This window comes from Colossoma macropomum, unplaced genomic scaffold (genome assembly GCF_904425465.1).
Source record: "Colossoma macropomum unplaced genomic scaffold, Colossoma_macropomum, whole genome shotgun sequence".
Classification (NCBI taxonomy): Eukaryota; Metazoa; Chordata; class Actinopteri; order Characiformes; family Serrasalmidae; genus Colossoma; species Colossoma macropomum.
In genome coordinates this window covers 398,142-416,102 of record NW_023496043.1, presented here as the reverse complement: position 1 = coordinate 416,102, position 17,961 = coordinate 398,142, and the positions used below count along the sequence as shown (strand labels likewise).

At 38.4% G+C, this 17,961-nt stretch overlaps 1 protein-coding gene across 1 annotated transcript in view; it reads right to left on the bottom strand.

The window, feature by feature from the left end:
• The window catches only part of rims1b (regulating synaptic membrane exocytosis 1b), a 101,635-nt gene that overhangs the window by 57,571 nt on the left and 26,103 nt on the right, over positions 1-17,961 (bottom strand). The window contains 2 exon segments of the mRNA XM_036564859.1: positions 11,992-12,012; positions 13,227-13,238. Coding sequence (XP_036420752.1) covers positions 11,992-12,012; positions 13,227-13,238 — 33 coding nt within the window.

Here is a 17,961-nt window from a genome sequence, read left to right as displayed (position 1 = left end):
GGTTCTTGAGGAACCCAAAAGTGGCCCAGGATCTTCCAAGAACCATCCATTTAAAAGGTCTTTGAGGAACCAAAATGGTTTGTCTATGGTCTATGAGGAACCATCCACTGAAAGTTTTATTAGAGCCAAAAGTGAATCTTCAGTGGTCTTTAAAGAACCATCAACTGAAAGGTTCTCAATCTATAGTCTTTAAAAAAAAGCATCTATTTAAAGGTTCTTTTGGGAGCTTAAGGGAACCAAAAGTGGTTCTTCTAAGGCCTTTAAAGAACAATCCATTGAACAATTTTTGGAAGCCAAAGTGATTCTCCCACAGTCTTTAAAAAATAATCCTCGGAAAGGTTCTTTAGGAAGCCACAAGTGGTTCTTCTAAGGCATCGTTCCAAAGAACGGCTTTTGGCACCGCTGTTTTTAAAGAGTGGAGGTCACTGTTACTGGTGTTTAAATAATACTGGCTGTAGCTGATTATTTTTAGAACGTAAGATACGATGAAGTTGGTTTTCATTAGTTAAGGGCATCTAAATAGCCGAAACATAGCGGAAAACACAACCAGACAAGTGTCAGACTTCAAAGTTGCATGCAAAATACAACGACTACAATCATTCACATGGTCTTACACACTCTCTCACAGATACACAGACACACTCTCTCACTCATACACAACAGAGACCTTAAGTCATATGCAGGTTCCAGCAATAACATTCATCAACCTGTTATTCATTTCCTCTCTTCTCCTCCTTCCTCTCTCCTTGTCTGGCTTTAAGCTCTGATAGAGCTCTCTGATGGTTCATTTATGAGATGGATGACTGAGGCTTCCTAAAAATACCTTGGCCTGGACGATATTTCTCTTCTTCCGCTCTCTCTCTTTCGCAGTCTCTCTCTTCCTGGTGCGGATTCATTGTGGAGTCCAGCCAAGCTTGATCAGACACTATTAGCGCCGATGCTAAATCAAACAAACAGCTCCTGCCTCCTCAACACGTTTGTGGCTTTAAAAGCACGGAAGCCCAATCTATCAATCCCACTTCTGAACTCCTAAAGCACAGAGGTCCAATCTATTGATCCCACTTTAGACTTGTACAAGCACCCAAGATTGTCAGTAAATCCACTCCTATTGCAGGACACAAAGGCTGTTGGTCTGTGTCCCAGCACAGAACAGGATCGAGCAGTTTAGTAACAGGCTTGTCTTCTTGCTCCTTGTCAATGTCTTATCTCAAGGAAAGATTCATGTAGATGCTAAAATCATATAGACTACCATTCAAAAGTTTGGAATCACCTGTTGCGTGAACATTTGCTGTTATTTTATTCAATAATAATGCAGTGATTGAACTGTAAGCTAGAAAAATGTAGGTACTTTAAGACGTTTTATTTAATATTTCAAATTTTTTAGGCACTAGGGATGCACGATGACATTGGAATCATATCGGTATCGGCAGATATTTTCTTAAAAAGAGGAAATCTGCGGCCTTATACAGATGTAGAGATTGGACTAATATTTCAAACTGGTATTTGATGGTGTATTTATTCTATTCAGAAAGTTCTGGAGATACTGGGCTACTGTGTTAAATACAGTCATATGCAAAAGTTTGAACAACCCCCATCAAGTTACATGTTTCATTGATTTTCTAAGTGAATCCTCTACAGTGAACTAACTTGAATATTACACTTTTCAGCAAATTTAGTGCACAATTTCTACTTTTTTTCTGCGTTTAGCATTTTAACATTTGAAAAAAATATATAATACAAAACGTAAAATGGGCCAAACTTTTGCACAGGCCACATTTAAGGTTTTATTTTGGCACCCAATATATTACATCAGCAAATAAGCAGTAATTGTGTATTAAAATGTACAGAAGTTTGTTCCTATAGAGGATGTTTTGACTTAATTCCAGTAAACAAAATATCATTTGACCTGGGGTGTCACACAGCTGTATCTGCATTTTTTAAAATGGTACTGTATTTTTTTATTTTTTTATAAAGGCTATTTTTTCCCGTAATGCAAATCCAGGGAGATCTTGTTCCAACGTCTACATTTTATAAATGCTTATGTATTGGTATCAGCAGATAACACCAATTCCCCTATCAGCTCAACCAGCAAGAAGTTAATAAATGACACATATTTTACTGTGGTTATTTATTTACAGTAATTTCACCTTGTAGTTTGATCACCAATGTTCAAATACAAGGCATTCTGGATGCTAATTTTACTAGATCTACAGCTTTTACAGTCAGTAAGGAATCATACAGCTCTGTTCATCACTCAGGCGACTGGATCTAAAATTTCTTCATTTTTTACAGCTTCCTACATATTAGTTAAAATCTATGAAGACGGATCATAATAGAATCGATTTGTACATGTATCTTCAATGAATTAGATTTTGTATTATTTAAAAAAGTGATTCCATATTTTTGAATAGTTATTTCAAACTTTTGAACACTAAAGTGCTACAAAAAATGGTATCTTGTGAAGTGAAATGATCTTAAATCTAGTTGATATATCTAATATTTCCCATTTTGAGATGGTCTTGCACTTATTATAGATTATTTACCTTATTTCTAGACAATATTTACTTATTTTAGGTAATTTTATGAAGTAAACTTACAACAAGCAAACTTATCTGCCAGTACAGTGAGATCATTTTACTTAATAAAATTTGCTAAAATAAGTAAATAATGTCTAGAAATAAGGACATTAGTCTTAACTTACACTTACAACATTCTCTAAAGGAGCATTGTTAGATTTATTGACTATATTTAAGATAATTTTACCATTTTTTGCAGTGTATAGACGTTAACCTACCTACGTTATAGGTATTTAGTACATACATCAGTAACAACAATCATTGCCTGAGCAGACAGTGTCATCACAATCGTCCATAGCGCCTAATGCTGATCAAACGCAGACAGATTACGAAAGCCGGCACCAATATGTGCTGTAAAAACCAGGCCGCGTTTCTCTGAGAAAAAATAAAAAGAGTTCTATTTGAGGATCACCGAGCAAAACTTGACGAGAAAACAAGTTCTAGGCAGAGCACATCTGCTTCTGACAAGGAACGTGACAGGATTCGTTAAGGCCCGTATAAGCATATGGTCCATCTGAAAAACGCCAGCAGTGTGACGGCGCTAACAATCAGGCTAGGTGACTGTCGGATCTCTGAGAACTGTACTCACATGTAGGCATCCTGGTGGAGAACGGTACCCTCTTACAGGGTCAGAGGGGCATTGTGTGGCATTGTAGAAGCCCGAAAAACTTCAAAAAACAAGTAAATATCCAACAGATCGTCCCCCTAGATGAGAGAAAGTGATGGAGCTTGTTCTAGGACAGGATGGGAGTTGCCGAGAGAGAGAGATAGAGAGAGCATCATGCCCTGATTGGATCCAGTTGGCCTTGTTCCAGCGTAATCTGAGGTAAATCTGATGTCCAGAGGCCCACAGCTGTCAGGCACCCAGAGAAACCCTCCCAGGAAGGATTAGCGATCTGCGCTAATCCCACCGCCTAGTGCTACCGCTAGCCCCTTGCCATTATTCAAACTGCCAGGCATGACAATGCAGCCCCCTGGCTCTGCCCGTATGGATACACTGAGGCATGGAGGTGTTGAGACCAAGCATGAAATTGTGGACAAAACTGGAGTTGGATCGAGTTTTTTTTCCTCAAAGACAGACATTAGCATAAAACTGTTCACCTGTAGGAGTGGGACCTGGAATGAGTTTTAAGTTAAGACAACTTAAACTGTAAAACAGGGCACAAGATTTTGTATAAGAGAATAAAAGACTTGATGCTGAACAGACAGATTACTCTCCAATAACTGTGCGCAGTAAAATAATCCAGACTTTAATCCTTGAATAAGATCGAATTTGAGCCGCATGGGAGACCATTCTTCTTTTTTGCATTTTCTCAAAGGCCCGTCGCTCAAAAAGCCAGAATCATTCTGCATCTCATCTTTCTACGGCTCGCTGCTCTCTGCTGGGTACTAGACTAGTAGAACCGAAGATAAGAAAAAAAATATATATATATTAAAATGTAGGACACCAAAACCTGAATATCGTGACAGAGAGAGAGAAAAAAGGGAGGGAGAGAGATTAAACTCAACAGGCGTAAACTGTAGCCTCTGCTCGTTCCTCGATAGAGGGACTGTTGAACCTACTCTAGCAGAAGACGAGTGTAGGAGGGAATAGCTTATTGTTACACTGCCCTCCTTACATAAAATCCTAACATAAGACAAGAGGCATGAGCTGTAGGTACAAGTGAAAGTACAAATAATGGGAAAGCTTAGCTCAACAGTAGCTAACTTCAGTTGTAGTTGACCCTTAAAAAGTTCTTCATTTAAACCTGCAACAAAAGTTTTATTGGATTGCTCAAAAAGGCAGTTTAAAAGTTTTGCCCAGAGTCTAGTGTTTCCTTAAAATGAGTGTTTTTACATTTCTTTTTGGATGTTCTTACTTTGGAGAGGGCCACTGCTTACACCAAACAAGAGCAACCATCGAGGAACACACCATAATCCGTGTAATGTATATGTATATAGCCTATTACTAGCCTATTACTTCAAGAGGCAAATATTACATATTTTTACATTTCAGCAGACGTGGGTAGAGTAGTCTAAATCTGTACTCAACTAAAAGCATTGATACATGGATAAAATAATTACACAGGTATAAATAGAAAGTCTCAGAGTCTAGTGTTTCCCTAAAATTGGTGTTTTTACATTTCTTTTTTTGGATGTTCTCACTTTGCAACCACAGAGGAACCCACTATAATCAGTGTAATGTATATGTATGAGCCTATGTCTATCACTTGAACATGTGTGTCCTTTTGTGTATGTAATGTTTGTCTGGCCATCTGTTTACACCCCCCACACACACTTACGTTAAATTCAGCAAATATACAGTAAATGTGGATTTAAATGTGCAGAAGTGTGTTTCTCTGTAGAGGAGGTTTTAATTTATTTTAATGTAGAAAATCAACTGAACAATTAATTTGACTGAAACTTTTGCATGTATGAAACACAAACAGACGGAGGTTTAGAGACAGTGTGCATGTGTTAGTGCGCCAGCCTCCTCCTGCTTAGCTGAATACTGCTCTCCATGGTAACCAAAGCAGGGAGAGAGAGAGAGAGAGAGAGAGAGAGAGAGGGAGGGAGGCTAGGAAAAGGAAGGAAATGGGAATGAGAGAGAGAACTAGCAGATAGATAGAAAGAAAAAAGAATAATACAAATGAAAAGATGGTGAGAATGAAAAAGACAGCCAGAGATAGAGAGAGAGAGAGAGAGAGAGTTAGAGAAGAGAGAGAGAGAGAGAGAGAGAGAGAGAGAGAGGGAGGGAGGAGGGGGGGGGAGAGAGAGAGAAGAAGGGAGAGAGAGAGAGAATAAGAGAGAGGGAGGGAGGGAGAGAGGGGAGATAGGGAGCAGAGATAGATAGAAAGGAAGAAGAAGAATAGTGCAAATGAAAAGATGGAAAGAATGAGAAAGACTGAAAGACAGCCAGAGAGAGAGCGAGAAAGAAAGAGAAAGAGAGAGAGAGAGAGAGAGAGGAGAAGGGAGAGAGGGAAAGAGAGAGAAAGCAGGCAGAAGAAGGGAGAGAGAGCGAAAGAGAGAGGGAAGAAGGGAGAGAGGGAGAGAGAAAGAAGAAGGAAGAGAGAGGGAGAGAACAAGGGAGAGAGACTAGGAAAAGGAAGTAAAATGAAAATGAGACAGAGAGTGAACTAGTAAGAGAGACAGATAGAAAGGAAGAAGAAGAATAGTGCAAATGAAAAGATGGAGAGAATGAAAAAGACTGAAAGACAGCCAGAGAGAGAGAGAGAGAGAGAGAGAGAGAGAGAGAGAGAGAGAGAGAGAGAGAGAGAGAGAGAGAAAGCACCACATTTGAGAGGCAGAGGCGAGTACAGTCAGCTGTGAGGAAGAGCAGATCTAGTCGAGGGTCTGGGAGGAAATAGCTTTGAAAAAAAAACACTGCCACCCTGACAGATCTGCTGACACATGACTACTGAATCATACTCCACACACACACACACACACACACACACGCACACACACACACACACACACACACATTATACGACAAAGATCAGCCCGTCTGCACATTTTCAGCTCTGCAACTATTCCGGCTACAGGATGCTAACAGCACTAATGTTTATACTGTCTGTAAGAGACATGACTACACTGCAGAAAACGGACCTGTAACATTACAATAATGATCCAGCAGTTTCTCCAGTACAGTGATGTTTATTTAAAGTACTGACACTGCGATTCTCAATTAAATTTACAGTAGTCAACAGTACTGTTTTAAAGGAAGGTACTGTTTGTATACAGCAACGCTTCACTGTACTGCAATTACAGAGTAATCCTGTAAGCACATAATACACTAGTCTACTGTAGATACCTTAATATTAACACGTTTCAGGCTAATATTACATACTTTTACATTTCAGCAGAGGGTAGAGTAGCCTAAATCAGTACTCAACTAAAAGCATTGATATGTTGGTAAAATAATTACACAAGAATAAGTAAAAGTACCTCCCCCCCAAAAAAAATGCTTGAGTAGAAGTACAAAAGTATCAGGTCAAAAAACTACTTAAGTGCTGAGTCACTTAAGAAACTGCAGTAGAACTTCTTAGTGAATGCAGCATCTATCAGCCCAAGAGCTGGAGTTTATACAGTTCTGTTCTTCTCTTTTTTGGGATTCTTTTGGTCTAAAATAAAATGCTGAAGCTTCAAAGTCAGAGATGTGACCAATCGCAAAGCAGTACAGATGTTGTCAACAAAAAAAAAAGGAATAAGTAACTGAATATGAGTGGCTAAAATGTAGCTGAGTAAAAAGCAGATTCCTTTTCTCACTGATATAGTTGAGTATAATGATCCTGTAGCTGAAAATCGTAGGCCCCCCCCCCTTCCTGGATCTCCTCAGCACATTCCGTCTCCGCCCCCTTCTTATGCCAAGCTGTCTCTTGTTCTGGTTTGTCTGTGGTTTTGTTTTAGGCGGTTTTCGTGTATCTCTTAGCCACGTTTCTCAGTGTTTCTTGTTAGTTGTTCTGCTTTATTATTATAACCTGTCTTTGTTTGTTGATGACTGGTTGATGGATTTGCCTACATTATGTCCGTCTGCCTGTCTTGTGATTCCGGCCTTCTGAAATTCATCCTCTGAAATCTTCATTTGACTTACTTTTTAAATAATAAACATATCTTGTTAACTAGTCAGTTAGAAGTTGGATTGAGGTTTTATTTGAAATTGATGTTATCATTAACTTGGCTAACTTTGGGAAAAATGCTACCGAGTGAAGATTGTGTTTGGGGCCTGAAAGAGCTCTTATTTGTAAGCTGAGCCAGTTTATCTGACTGACTGAAGAAAGCTGAAATGCCCATCACTATTACATGTGCTTATCACAAAGCGGACAGTGACCCAACATCTGCTTCAATACAACCAATATAACCAACAAAACAGCAAGAGATGCTGGGAAGCTCCACTACCATCACTTACAATCAGAGCCAAGCTGCTGAAGACTTCGCAAAGTACTGGTCACTTTCCCAATGTGCTCAGCAAATTATTAGCTAATGAAAAATTACTATAAAAAAATTGACATTTTAATCTCTTTGACATGAAGCTGCACGTGTATTTCCCAGAATGCACCATTCCTTACAGCAAAATCTTGTACTGGCTGATACAGATTGGGCATTTTTTCATTAAAACTACTGAAGTTTAAAATGAGCTATTTTTAATTGAGGCATTTAAGTATCTATTTTGGGGCCAATTACAATATCCAATATTTTTTATGAACATACTGTATCTACATATACTAATACATAAACATTTATAAAATGTAAACATTGGGACTAAATCTATCCGTATTACCATTACAGAGAAATTTATAATATTTCAGCCACACTTCCTTTTGATGGTGCCCTAAAGATGATCTACAAATTCTATAATTATTAACAAACTTACTGCTGACATTTATTTGATCATTAACAGAATTATGGTTAGGGTTGGGCAGTGGGTGTAGGGTTTGTGTGGAAGTTAAGGTTTGGTTTGGGTTTAGGGTTAGGTTTAATAGAATCAATCACACTCAACTTCACATTCAGTTGAATATAACAGATATTTAGTTGAATGTTACTGAAAGACAGACTGAGCATCTACAAAGCATCTACAATGGACCATGAAAGTAAAGTGTTACAAATACTTCTTTCTATAGTGTTACAAATGCAGTAAAATGGATAAAATGCAGGTATTGTAGCACAGTAGTCCAGCATTTCTTGAACATTCTGCTCCACTGGACTACAATATATATGTTATTATTTATTTATTTATTTATTTTTAAATATTGGTCAGATCTAAACATTTTTGATGCTGATAACCCAGCTAGAAAAAACAGCATAGACCAGCATAGCTGGTAACTAGCAAAATCAGTATAAATTGGGTTTGGATGCTGGTACGCTGGTCACTTAGCATGACTATGCTGGCTGACCAACTAAACCAGCGCCAGACCAAACCAGCATAAACCAGCATGAAATTTATGCAGGTACATCCCTAACAGGCTATCGTGCTCATACAGCTCAAACACTCTACTGCCCCACAGAAAAGAAACACATGCCATCATACAGTGTGTGTGCTATTTCAGGGTAGATTTGTTACAGGATTGGATTGGATCGTTTTTTAGCATTTTCTACTAATATCAGTCCGATACCAACACCTATCAATACTAATATGTCATCTCTAAGTTGTGAATAATTTTTTTTAAGAAAGTAATAATAAACTCTGTATTACCTCAGAGTTAGCTTGTCTATAGCTTTGGGTACTGTAGCCTAGAAAAAGCTCCTAACAGCACAAATATGCTGTGTTACAGTCACGCTAAAGCTCTGAATATCCATATAATAACCAACAAACACATCTATCAACACCTCAAACCTGTTCGACTAGCATCAAAATCCCTGCTTTAACAGATCTTGTTTCTGGCTAGCTGTTATCAATCTGGAGTTTTTCCCCTCATGATGTGCTCTCACTCTTACAATCCTGCTTCATCCATCTTGAATCTGAGGCAGGCAGGAGGAGGGAGAGTGGAACACTTAATGTTTAGAGCCAATACTGCCTGTGTCAGCGTTTAGGCTGCAAACAAGACTGGATAAATGGAGGCCCTAACCACACCACGGTTAGCGGTTGAGCTCTAATTCTATTCCTCTGACAACTGAATTTTAAGCTAAGCAGCTGTAATTTAGCACTAAAAGGTGACTAACAAAGGAGACTGGGGCCCATATTTTTACACTAATGAGCCACCAGGGGACTGCCCCTGATATCACCTGCACGCTAGCCAGCAAAGACTTCTCGCTAATGCTGCCATGAATAGATGTGGCACATGTAGTTCAAGTACAGGCTAAACGCTACGCACTAGCGGTGGTGATTAATCATCTCTAGATGGCTAGCTCTCTGACAACAAGAACACTAATTGGGAACCCTGCTGCTTGCTTCAGCTCAAACTCAGAAGGAGAAAGACATCAAGTTAGACTGTATCTAACTTTACCGAATGATTAATTACAGCTAAAGTTAGCATGCAGCTTTTAAAGCTAGATGACTGGACAGGATAGCAAACCCAACATTTCCTTCACCACGTAAAGAAACCATATAGGCCCCTTTCAAATTTCTGGGTTGCCACTTCTGTTGGTCTCTGAAAGCATTTGCAGTTTAGCCAAAACAAATTGTACACTCAAGCATTTCTTTGTCCCCCAGTGCTACAACTCAATACAAAAACCGCCAAACATGGTATTTTACTTTGGCGAACTGTGATTGTTAGAGCTAGGCCTAGACGCTTGTGTTCCTGCGGGATTCCCACTGGACCTAGCACAATATCTTGTGGCGCAGGACTAATTTTTAGTGTTGTGTGTGGGGGAAAATGACAAAGCTATTAATAAACAGCCTAAATAAAGTAGAACAATCACTAAATTTTATATATAAACAATATAAAATAATAACAGCTAAACAATTAAAATGAATAAAGTCTTTCTAAAGAGTTGTGAAGCAACTGATCACGTGAACACACAAATTCTTGTAGTTTACAGAGATGGTGGAGCCTTTAGGTCGACAGCCACAGCTGCTGAGCCCAGCAAAATACCAAAAATAACCGTACTGTGATTTATTTCATGCTCAGTATCTACTGGGAATAATGACTGTATGGTGAAGTTACTCCACAGTAAGTCCGATGACCGTGACTACTGTGTTTTTCCACAGAGGATAATGTATTTGTGAATAGACTATGTCAAATACTGGATGTCAGTTCTCCTTGAAGGAACTGCGCAGGCGGAAGTGGGCCAAAACATTTCAGTTGGAAGCGGGGATGGGACAAATGATTCAGATTTTATGAGGGAGCGGGCGGGTGTGGGACTAAAAAAAGAGTCCCATGCAGACCTCGAGACCATAAATGGAAAAAAAAGTGCCCTCTCTATGAAAATGGAGGGTTGACCTCTGGTATTTCATCAATTACATTAATCTACAGTTAGCATGAACTGAGTTGACATGACATGTTTGGTTGACTTTGTGGAAGTGAAAATAAGTTAACACGTCCTCTACAGAGAACACTGTACATTTTAATATAAAATTACTCTTTCTTTGCTAATTGTAACATATTCGAAAAAATAAAACAGGAAATGTGGGCTCGACAAAAGTTATGGCACATTTTGTATTTTATGTAATATTTTTGGGCTCCCGAGTGGCACACGGGCTAAACGCTGGCCTTCTTATCGAGAGATCACGAGATAGATCCCCAGCAATGCCACAGCCATCTGTGGCCGGGCATCCACAGGAGCATAATTGGCCTCGCTCTCTATTGGAGGGTAGGATGGTCCTCCATTTCCCTGCATTACTCAGCCTGTGCTAGCCAATGCAGGTGTCTATTAGCTGATGTAACAGAATTGCCAGTTAGCGTTCTCCAAGCGTGTCAAGCTGTCCCATCACATTGCATTAGTGGCAGTTTGAAAAGATGTAGTGGCTCTTCTGGTGTCTCAGAGGAAACTTGTGCTCGCCTTCACTCTCCCATCGTCGGCTGCATCGTATGATTGTGTGAAATTGGACATAACCAAATTGTGGAGAAAACAGGAAAAAATGTCATATTTAAATGTCAAGATTTGCAGAAAATGTCATATTTAGGTTTGTTCGCAGTAGATGTGTTAACTTATTTTTCATTTCATTTAAAAAAAATTAACAGTACATGTCATTCGACTGAGGGTGTTTAAACTCTCGCACACAACTGTACCTGCTTCAGAAACCATAGAAGTGGCAAGCTGAAAATGTGAACAGGGCCCATTGCTGACCACAAACACACAAACACACACACACACACACACTCCTACATAACAAACTTACAACAAAACCACAGATGCTGGATATATAAGACACGGAAAGAAAAACACATTCAGAACAGCACAGGTGCAAAAACGCGCATAAAGAGTCGCAAGTGCCCATCGGAATGCAGGGTAAGTTCTCACATGTGATCACTTGCACTGAAAAAACAGGGACTCTCGCTACCCCATATATGTTCTGTGCCAGAACCGCTGACCCCTGACCCTTGACCTCTGTGGCATGCCCGTTGCAGTCCCAGGGCACAGGCAAGTGCAGCAAACATGCACATTCATGTTCTGTTGGTGGCACTTTATTTGAAAGGGACTTCATAAAATATTAACTGCTGATAAGCATTTTCAGTTCCTTATAAAAGCTTTGTTTCCCTCTCGTGTGTCTATTCAGGTTCAGAGTCTGTTCAACTAAAGTGCAACCAACTGTCTGTGACAACACCGATAGTCAGACCAATCATAATGCCACCCCATGCCCATCACCCACTCCCTGTGTGGCAGTCCCTATAGCAACTCTGCCACATCTCCGTGGTAATCCTGGAACAGCCGTACAGCCACAAGGAGGGGGAGGGGCACTCGGTCAGCTGACACATGCTAGCTCTGTGTGATTCTGACTGTAGTGAGGAAGGGATCTGTGCCCCATGCAAAAACTACAATACCCAGAATTCCTTACCCTGTCCTTCCCTATGAGACACTTTGCAGGAGCAAGAGATAAACAACAGGAGCAAAATTAGTCATAAAGAACAAGTGATCAAGCCTAAGGGTGGGCGATATGAAATGTAATTTACATCACAATATTTTCAAAATTAGTGTCTGGACAATAATAATAATAATAATAATAATAATAATAATAATAATAATGATAACTGCTTATTTATGTGATATATAGTAATACACTGTACTGTGCATTCAGAAACAATCCTTTCTTTTATTTAATATCCAGTCAAAACAACCATTAAATACAGGTTTTTCAGTCACAGGAAAAAAGGTGAAAAACATATATTTAACTGAAAATTACCTCAAAATATATCTAAAGTAAAATAAATATAATACACATTTTTCCACTCTTTTCCTTTTTTTACAGCTTCCATTCTTTCCAGGAGGCTTGTTTTCAGTTTTGCAGAGAAATCTGCAGGGATAATTTTCCACACCTATAAAGTTCAGTCTTAGAAGTTACACTGAAGCGAGAGGGGAAGATTTCTCAAAGATGAAAACTTCAAGTGCTGTTTATCTGATTATTATGGTTGTTATGTTTCCCATTTTCTTTATTTGTATCGTTTTTTAAACTCAGATTTTGGAAACTCTGGAAACATTTTTTATTTCTTAATTTTCTTTGACTTTCTCCTTCTTTATGCAAGTGGATTATCTAATATCTGACCTCCTCAGAAATATCTATGGAAAAATGAATAACTTGCACTTAATGGCTGTTTTGACTTAACATTTAATAAATGAAGAGTCTCTGACTTTTGCATTTTGAAAAAAATAAATTATTATTATTATTATTATTATTATTATTATTATATAATAATAATAATAATAATAATAATAAATAATACATCAATAAATAATAAACACTTTTTATTATATTTATATGAAAAATGTAAGCTGTTTGATATCACCTATAATTTGTCTTGTGGGCGGAGCTATTTGTGATTCACCATTATTATAATATCCATGATTTGGTAAAATCAATATTATGCAACAATGCTATACCAGTATTCACCTTCTGTGTCAGCTATTGTTAACTGCTCATATAAATAAAGTATTTCATATCTTAATCCATGTGCAGCTGCGTAGATATTAGCACACAGTCTCACAAACATATCGAGAGCAAACACAACTCAGTTCCTCTCAAAGCCACACAACAATCATATCACACAAAAGAGAAGAAACAAAAAAAATGCTAACCACTTTATCCTCCTTGAGCCATGCAGTCCAGGAAGCAGAGGAGTGAAAGACAGGCAAAGAGGAGGAGGAGGTGAGGAAAAAGGGGAGAGGGAGGGAGGGAAAGAAAGTGTGAAATTGGAAATCGAAAATAAATGGTGAGAAATGGAGACATTGTGTGTGTGTGCGTGTGTGTGCGTGTGTGCGTGTGTGTGTGTGTGTGAGAGAGAGAGAGAGAGAGAGAGAGAGAGACAGAGAAGGAGGGGAAGGCAGGGACAGGAGGAAGAGAAGGAGGAGGAAGTGTTAGTGAAGGAAAAAGTGCCTTCCTTCTGTGTGCTAAAACAGACACATTCAGCGAGCGTGACAACGGGTTGTGTTCTAAATCAGACTCTAGTGTCCTACATTGGAGTGCACTTTATTAAAGCATCAACACTGTTAAAGGAATACTCCAGTGTTTTTCAACTAGTCTGTATCTGCCATACAGCACTGTGCAAAAGTCAGCGACCCTCCTTTCATTCATTTCCCGAACAACAGGAATTATACAGAACCCTCCATGACTAAATATAAAATCACTTTTTCAGTTCTGTGTGTCACTCTCTACCTTTATTACAGCTTCCATTCTTTTCAGGAGATTCACTTTCAGCTCTGCAGAGAAATCTGCAGGGATATTTTTCACACCTCCAAAGTTCAGTCTTAGAAGTTGGTTTAACATTTTCTGCTTCTCACAATCCAAATAATCCCAAACACATTCAGTGATGTTGAGGTCTGGACTCTGGGGTGGTCAGTCCATTGTTCTGAGAACACCAGCAGCTTCTTTGTTTGGTTTGCATTTTTACTATTTCCACAGAAACTCCTGCGGATTTTTTCAGATCTGAATCAAGAGTGGAGCTTGATTTTCTCCTCTCTCTCAGAGACGAAAGTTTTAAGCGCTGTTTATGTGATGGGGACAGTTTTGGTGTCTACCAGGTGTTGCATGGTTGTTATGAGTTCCATTTTCTTTGTATCTTTTAATAAAACTCCTGTTTTTTTGTTTTTTTTTACATCTAATCTGAAAAACGTACTTCACAGCCTTTTTGGGACCGTTTTAGGAAATTAAACAAATGAAAGGTGGACTCACACTTTTGCACAGTACTGTATCTGTAGCGTACGTTCAATTATCACGAATAATAATTTCCCTATACTTTGAAAATGATAGGAAAAAAAAACTGAAATACTGTTTTAATGGAATTCAATGGCAAAATGCTTCAGTGGGTTGTCTGTTTATGCACTAAGTACATTGAAATATCTCAAATTATTGTTTATAGTAATCGACTGTATGCTACAGGTGCAACATTAGGTTTGCAGATTAAGTTGAAAATATTGGAGTATTCCTTTAATTATTTATAAATCAGGGAGAAAAAAGAAGAAGTGATTTCATATATATATATATATATATATATATATATATATATATATATATATATATATATATATATATACACCATCCAACAGGAAACATGTATGGTATGGATGAGAGATGAGAACAATACTTCAGGTTCTGCACATGTATGCCCTACACTCTTAAAAAAGATGGTTCTTCAAGGGTTCTTTAATAAAACCAACGATTCTAATAGAACCATGAACACTCAAGGAACACTTGCATGATTAAAGGGTTCTTTGCATCATTAACAGGTTCTTCAGATTGACGGAGAATATGCTGTGGACAGTTCTACACAGCACCTTTTTAGAAAGGGTTCTATATAGCACCAAAATGTGTTCCTCTATTGTTACAGTGTCATGCTTGTAACAATAGAATATTTTTGGTACTATATAGATCATGCAAAGGGTTCTGTCAGTGCTCATCGTTCTATATAGAACCATTTCTTTACTAAAGAACGCTTTAAGAACCATCTTTGTGTGTATACATGTCAAAAATGAGAATTTGGTCAACGAATAAAGGACAAAGAGGAATGAAAAGCAAGCTGACTGGCTGTTAGTCGACGGCCACATGAACCAGCCGAATCCTTCTGATCCTCATGTTGCTAATGCTACATGTGTCCTCATATATATAGTTAGATAATATCTGTGTAAAGAGGTCAGCAGTGAAAATGACTGACGTTGCTGTGATTGTATATGTAATGCCTCCCACAGGAGAAGCAGAGAACTGCAGGTGAGAAATAATGTCCATGCATACATTAATTAACAGAGAATTTCACTATTAAAAAATATCCATAATTAACCCCTTAAAATCCCATAATAAGGCTTATTATTCAGTAACTACAGGGACTTCAATGCAAACGGGTTGAGCTCTTCTTAGATTATAGAAGTGTAAACTTTGGGCCCACCAGCAGCCCCTGGTCATTCAAGGGGTTAAATGTTAATATGGAAATAAAGTAATTCAGAGTGGTTTATGGAATATTGTAACATAGCAACAATAAGAAGGCTAGGCCATTAACCAAAATATAGAATATTAGCACTCAGTGGAAGATAGCCAGGACGGAAAGACAACAGTGAGTAAACAAGAGGAAAGTCATGTCCAATATACAAACAAATGGACCCAAGAGCCAATAAAATCCTGTCTCCTGTGCCGATCTTGACAGCTGCTAAAGGCAACAAACTAAACTAAATTTCAAACTCAAAGATCCCATTTGAATACATGAGATCATCAAAAAAGGCCAGCTAACTAAAAGGGATGTGGGATATGTCCTATTTTATTTACAGATTTATTTGGGTATAAAGGCAAGTGGAAATCCCATGAGACCTGGAAAAGCATTCATTGACTTTGACTCACTTAACACTGGGTGTAATAATATTACTTCAATGTTAATAATTTAAGAATATTTAAAAAAATGGGGATAAATAATTCAAATAATTTTAACTTTATATTGTGTTGTCTTATCACATACAAGAGCCAGTTTTATGGTCTTTGAATGTATATGTATTGCTGTTTTGTTAAAATATGAACCACAGATATAAGATTACATGTTTATAAGTTGTCTTCCATTTTTTGTGCAATACTTTTGGGAAAAGGAACAAAAAGTCATAGAAACAAAAGGTTTAGAGAGTAGGGGCTGGGAATCTCTGACCGCTGTGTCTACGATTGGATTGGTCATTTGGATCGTCAGTTCACCACATCATACTTCATTTGCATGAAGTTGTGAAAATCTCAGCTCAATTTATCACGTCACCCTGCTGGAGTATCACTGAATCACGTGTACTGCCACAGCAGATGACTGGTCGCCTGTCACTCTGTCGCCTGCTAATGTGAACAGATATTTAGTCGTCAAGGTTATCAGCAGGGATGGGCGTTTTAATTAAAATTTGATATTCAAAACGTATAAGGCATTGTTTGAAAAGTATTCAAAACCCCCTCCCCATGTTGGGTGGACGGCAAGCGATGGCCAAAAATCAAAACTGATGTTTTAGTGCGCAGACCGACGCTGACGCACAGCACCGGTCAGCGATTTCCAGCACTGCTCACTGTCTCTGAGCTCTGCATCTCTCTACTACTGCATTAAACTAAATCCAGAAGCAGACCACAAAAAAGTCAAAATAGGTGAGATGTGGCTTAATATTTACACCAAGAAAAGCAGCCAATCTAAAGTCTTCAAGACAACCCATTGCTAGGCGTCTGTTACCCCAGCTAACAATACTAGCCGACTCACGTCATAACTTATTTCACCTCAAACTTTTATCTTGAAAGCGAGATTGTGAGAGTTAGTTTGCAGATCCCAAACATGATAAACTTGTTAAATTATGCTGAAAGTTTTATTCTATTACATCAATAAGAGTACAGTGTAAAATGAGCGTGAGTTTGTTGCTTATCTGCACTTTTCTGCAACACTTCCTATGTGCAATAGCTGTGCTTTGTACTATCTGCTGGCTCTGCACTGCCCTTTAATGGAAAATTCGTAAGTCTCAAGGCTTTTAAATATAGGAATGCATAACTTTAAAGAGAAGGTTTCTTGAATTGCTTATCAAACATCATAATTCACTATTTAATTTTTTGAAATTTCACAACTGCTTAAAATTTTTTTTAAATTGAAACCCACCCTAGTTATCACTGACATGAGCATGGCGCGCAATTTTACATGAACTATTTCTCACTCTTAGCTCAACAAAACAAGCATAGAAGTTCTAAACTTTCAATCGATACTGCATTTATGATCGTAAGTAGAAGCAGAAACATTTCATTATGACTTGAATTTCATGGAAAGTAATTGGTACATGTTTGCCACATTGTTGTAGTCTTATGCCACGGAAAAAAATGGAATTAAGTCTGAATCATGTACTCAAAACCGATGATATAGAATGTAAATCAAATGTCATTATTATTCATTATATAACAAACAGTGTAATAGATTATATAATTGCACAATTGCATTAGAATAGCATAGCAAAATGATGGTAATAACTGTATTGTACCTATACAAGCACATTAGAACAGATGGGCCGATGCTCCGTCATTGAAGACCATACGTTATACAGGGTGTGACCACAGGGGGCAATACACACTGGGTGGGACGGAAGCAGGGCAGATTGGAGCTCAGCATGCTCAGAGAGAGCAATCTATTGTCAGGTAAGTAACGTAGGATGGATTTGGGGGAAGGTTGCTCTTTTTTTAAAGACAGCAGGCTGAGGCAGGAGCCGAAAATACTCCGCCCCATGCAGCGATGCTGGAACCCACCCCAGTCAATGCTCTATTGATGTAAAGGCAAAGGCAGCAGTGAATGGAAGTGCTGGCTAATATCTGCTTACGGGTTCTTTTGGGACTGGTTAT